Source organism: Lactuca saligna, chromosome 6 (genome assembly GCF_052625555.1).
Source record: "Lactuca saligna cultivar CGN05327 chromosome 6, ASM5262555v1, whole genome shotgun sequence".
Taxonomy (NCBI): domain Eukaryota; kingdom Viridiplantae; phylum Streptophyta; class Magnoliopsida; order Asterales; family Asteraceae; genus Lactuca; species Lactuca saligna.
In genome coordinates this window covers 6,420,830-6,426,240 of record NC_136422.1, presented here as the reverse complement: position 1 = coordinate 6,426,240, position 5,411 = coordinate 6,420,830, and the positions used below count along the sequence as shown (strand labels likewise).

The 5,411-nt window shown below is 30.5% G+C and overlaps 1 protein-coding gene across 1 annotated transcript; it reads right to left on the bottom strand.

The window, feature by feature from the left end:
• Positions 1-3,054: 3,054 nt before the first annotated feature.
• LOC145002270 (uncharacterized) lies at positions 3,055-3,775 on the bottom strand. The gene is made up of 2 exons (XM_078961568.1): positions 3,553-3,775; positions 3,055-3,487 (listed from the first exon to the last, which is right to left on the bottom strand). Exons 1-2 carry the CDS (start codon positions 3,773-3,775, stop codon positions 3,234-3,236), a joined length of 477 nt encoding a protein of 158 aa, XP_078817694.1. The 3' UTR covers positions 3,055-3,233.
• Between the last annotated feature and the right edge of the window lie 1,636 nt (positions 3,776-5,411).

Below are 5,411 nucleotides of genomic sequence, written 5' to 3'. Positions count from 1 at the left end.
AGATTTCTTTTATAAGATAGTAAAGATATATATATATATATATATATATATATATATATATATATATATATATATATATATATATATATATATATATATGTTTAGGTTCATTTGACACCATTCTAATTTTGAAAGACCGTGAGACCAAATCTAAAAATAATTTTAAAATGCAAAATAAATGAAAAAATCTAAAAATTCTTTTTTCAAATATTATCTTTTGAACTTGAATTAACTAAAAAAATAAAAAATAATAAAAAAAATCCCGTTTTTTTTATAATACGTGAAATATTCTAATAGAATATTACACTGACATTATCTAAAAAAATATTTTAAAATGCAAAATAAATGGAAAAATCTAAAAACTCTTTTTTTAAATATTATTTTCGGAACTTGAATTAACTAAAAAATAAAAAATAAAAAAATAATTTAAAAAAAATCCCGTTTTTTTTTAAATACGTGAAATATTCTAATAGGATATTACACTGTACATATAATCTAAAAAATATTTTTAAAATACAAAATAAATGGAAAAATCCAAAAAACCTTTGATTAAATATTATTTTCGGAACTTGAATTAAATAAAAGAAATTAAAAAAATAAAAAAATGCATCTCACAGTCTCACAAAATTAGGCCGTCTCACATGAACCTAACCCTATATATATATATATATATATATATATATATATATATATATATATATATATATATATATATATATATATATATATATATATATATATATATATATATATATATATATATATCAAGAAAATGTTAGAAATTTGAACGGATAAAAAAAAGTTCGAAATTTCTATATTTGTAGTTCTTTTTTTTGATAAAAAATACGCTTTACAAATCAAAAAAAATGTTGGTTTTTTAGTTCTAAGGTTTAAAATGATCATTTGTTGAACCCAACCCTATATATATATATATATATATATATATATATATATATATATATATATATATATATATATATATATATATATATATATATATATATTCTTAAAGTAAGTACTCATAAGGACATCTTAAAAAAATTGAAGAAGAAAATACAAATCATAAAATCGAGCATAGTATTATATCCGGAAGAACAAAATTGTATCATTAAAATTGAAGCATGAATCATTTTTATGATCCATGATTTAATTTTAATGACAAAAAAAATTTCCAATTTTTTTCTCCCAAATATAGTATTATGTTCGATTTTATAATTTGTATTTTTTAGATTTTTTTTTTCAATTTTTTTAACGTGTTCTCACCGAAAAAAGAGTCATCACCGGAACCGAATATATATATATATATATATATATATATATATATATATATATATATATATATATATATATATATATATATATATATATATATAATGTGAGATCGGTTGAGAACTGACAGTTTACCTAAAAATAAAAGTGGAACATTAGATCAAAACTAATTTATTAAGGACATGATTGTAATCTTATCAATCTCATTTAATGTTTAACTTTTTGTGTTTTTGTGAATATTAATAGAAATGTTTAAAAATTTACATAATAAATCAAACTTTTGGATTTTTTTTTTTAAAAATAGTATTTTTCAATCTTTTTAAAAAGTGTATATTTTTTAATTTTTTGTAGAAAAAAATGAATTTTTGAAAAAAAGTCAATTTGAAATTTATGACTGATAGTATGTCTCTTTTCTGATACACTTAACTTTAAAGTATTTGTGCTAGAGTATACTGTTAAAAGAATTTATAAAACATTTAAAATTGTTTTAGAAATATTTAGAAATCATTTATTTGTAAACACAATATTCTTGTGTTAGATTTGTCCCCCCCCCCCCCCCCCCCTAAAATAGTGAAAATAGTAAAAAGTAGGGGGATAATGACTTCAGAGGGTAACATACTTTTGATTTTGATCACATTTGGTCATTGAACTTTTTTTCGTGCTCTATTAACCCTTTAACTTGTTGATTTGTGCAAATTTTCCCCTTCCGACTGGTTTTTGCCGGTTTCAATGAATTTATTGATCCTACGTGTCAGTTTTGATCCTAACTGGCATCTAGGGTTCTTGTTATTAAAGGAGGGGTGTTTGTTGTTCATTTATTGTGCTCTAATACCCCGTTGCCCTAATACCCGATGGCTTCCTCCTACAGCATCTCATCCTCCCTCAATCGATCAAGCAAGAAATCCACAGTGAATGATCCAAAAACTTGTGATTGTGGGTTCCCTGCACGTATTCTAACATCAACAACACCAAAGAATCCAGGGAGGCATTTCATGGTGTGCAATGAGGTAAGCAATTTCACTTAAATTTCCCCTCTTTTCTGATTCATTTATTCCAGATTTGAAATCTCACTTTGAAATTTTATTGTGGAAGGGTAAATGCAAATATTGGAAATGGTTGGATGTAGAACTTGTACAGATGCCTCTGATGGAAGTGGTGGAGGGAATGAAAGCTGAATTAGTATCATTGAAGACCGAAGTAGAGAAGGTGAAGGAAGACATGGAACAGATGAAGAAGGAAAAGTACTCTGATGCCATTGCAATGAAGGAGAAAATATATAAGTTTACCATTGGATTTCTTTTTCTGATCATCGTGTATATGATGAAATGAAGTCACATGATGTATTGAAAGATGTTGTTTGAATAGAATAGAGTTGTTATCTTAACTTCTTGTTGGAATGGAATGAAGTAACATTGATTGTAATGGAAAATTTAATTATAAAGAAGCATACATATTAACTGCATACATATTAACTTTGATTGGAATGGAATCACAAAGAATGGAATGAAGTAAATTTGACTGGAATGGAATCACCAAGAAATATTTTTGACTGGAATGGAATCATAAGGAAGCATACATATAACAATGAATACATATTTGATTTTGACTGGAATAGAATCACAAAGTAGCATGCATATAAAGAATTAGTTTTGACTGGAATGGAATCACAAAGTAGCATACATATAACAAATACATATAATAAAAAAAGTAAGTGAATGTGGTGGTTGGATTCATTGTAATACGCCATTAATATTCTACAGTTATATAAGTTTTTGTCTTCATACACAAAAGTAGTTTCTAGGTAACACAAAAGATTCCTGCATAGACAAAAGAAGGGCCACCATGTGCCCATACACCTACTTGATAGTACCATAGAAAAGCATAATAAAAAGACTACTACTTTGTCTTTACATCACAACTGCCTTACAAAAGATATTCCTACCCACCCACTATTATCCCCTAAATTAATCAATAACTGAAGGGTTATCTGCATTGCTCCCAACCCCAGGTATCTGCCTCCTTAATGCTTGTTTGATAATCCGTTCAGAATATTTCCTCCTTCCACTTCTACTAACTGGGACCCTTCTTCTTGGCATGGGGGCTGCAGGTGGTGGTGGAGGAGGTTGTTGGGCTGCAGGTGGTGGTGGAGGAGGTGGTGGTCCTTCATTGCCCCTGGATAAACTTGGGTCTACTCCACTGCCCCTGGATGAACTTGGTACTGCAAACAAAAATTAAAATGTCAATTCTTTGTTCAAATGATGTAATTTTTTTAAAAATATTCACCTGATGTATTGCTTTGTTGGTTAGATGGACACTTTTTCTTGTTGTGACCTGGTTCCTTACAAATACCACACTTTATTATGCTACCCCTTCTTGAGACAGTTTGTCTACTTGATCCACTCAACTCTCGTTCAATTGCATCCCTCTTCCTTTTCACAGATGGCCTACCAGGTAATCTTCTTCTTTTGGGAGGCAAAGGCTTATGGTATGGAACATCTGGCCACATTTCACTACTATTGAGAGGATTAATGCTATATTTGTAGCATTTTAGGTAAGCCTTAGTAGTGTATGATTGGGACACATATGCCTCAGCATCATGATTTAAGTAAGATATTGCTGCCACTCCATGTAAGCATGGTATCCCTGTAAGTTGCCATATTCTACAGGCACACTTCTTTGCAATTAGATCCACTCCATATGCAACATCAGTGAATCTAACCTCATACTTTTGATAACCACAAGGAGTAACTCCCCACAATCTGTTTAAGCATATTAACATCAGTGAATCAATAACACATCCTCATAATTAACATAAGCATATTAAAGTAAAATAATTACCTCTGTTTAACCTTCAGATGTTCTATACGCTTCCTAATAGTTGGACATATAAGCAAATCCCATTCCATTCCTTCAACTCTTTGAGTGTATATCCTTTCCATCACAAATAACATAATCTCCTCTAGCATAGTGATTATAGGTCTCCTTCTAGCATGCCTAATAGCATAATTGAAACTCTCACTGACCCCATTCTCCACTGCATCACAGTCTCTTCCTTCTTGAAAGAATGCCTTAGAACATGTAGTAGGATCTCTGTCTATAAGGTAATCATAAGCATGAGTATCAATAGATTTGATGTTCTCCATTACACCTCTGAACTTCTCCACAGTACTAGCCCTTACAGCCCTCCAAAATAACTTTATGTATTGTTGACCAGTAAACCTTTTATTAAAATTAGCCAGAATGTGTCTAGCACATTGTCTATGTTCAGCTTCTGGACATCTTTCCTTAACTGCTTGTAATAACCCCTACAAATCACAACATCATTATGAGTGAAAAAGCATAAAAATGAAGCATAAAAATGACCTAGTACTAACCTTGTGTCCATCAGAAAGAAGGGTAATGCATGCACCAAGACCACCATTAATGTCATCCATAAGCAAATCTATGAACCACTTCCATGTTTCTTTATTCTCAACACATACCACAGCCCATGCTAAAGGGTAGATGTGGTTGTTTGCATCTCTCCCAACAGCTGAAATAACTTCTCCTCTAACTATACCCTTTAAAAAGCAACCATCAAGCCCAATTACTGGCTTGCACCCGTCTAACCAACCATCCCTTACAGCTTTGAAACACACATAAAACTTTGAAAACAAAGTTGTGGAATCTGGCATGATGTCTACATCCAATCTCACAGTAGACCCAGGATTTGACCTGATAATTTCCTCACCATATGACCACAATCTCCCATAATGTTCAATTAAACTTCCTTCAATCTCTTGTAATGCAAATTTCTTTGCATTTCTGCATTGCCCCACACTCACATTTATGTTGAATGTTGTTGACACTTTAGCTTTCATCTTCCTTGCACTCATTTTTGGGTTCTCTATAATTTGACTCATAAAATGTTTCCCTATCCATCTATAAGTTACAATTGACCCAAACTTAAACACCCTACAACAATTATGTTCATTCACTAGAGATTTGATCTGAAAAGTCTTTTCTTTACCCATCCAGGAGGCCCATAGTTTGAAAGGGCAAGATGGTGACTTATTCTTTTTGCAACATTTCACTAACAATCTATCAGAGTCATTTTTTTCAAACCATAGATCATACCCATTAGCAACTGCATAATTGCTTAA

Excerpts from the sequence above, each read along its gene's own strand:
- LOC145002270 (XM_078961568.1), bottom strand. The coding sequence starts at position 3,775 with ATGTGGCCAGATGTTCCATACCATAAGCCTTTGCCTCCCAAAAGAAGA. Across the intron at positions 3,488-3,552 it reads CCAACAAAGCAATACATCAG|TACCAAGTTCATCCAGGGGC; the intron begins GTGAATATTTTT and ends TTTTGTTTGCAG.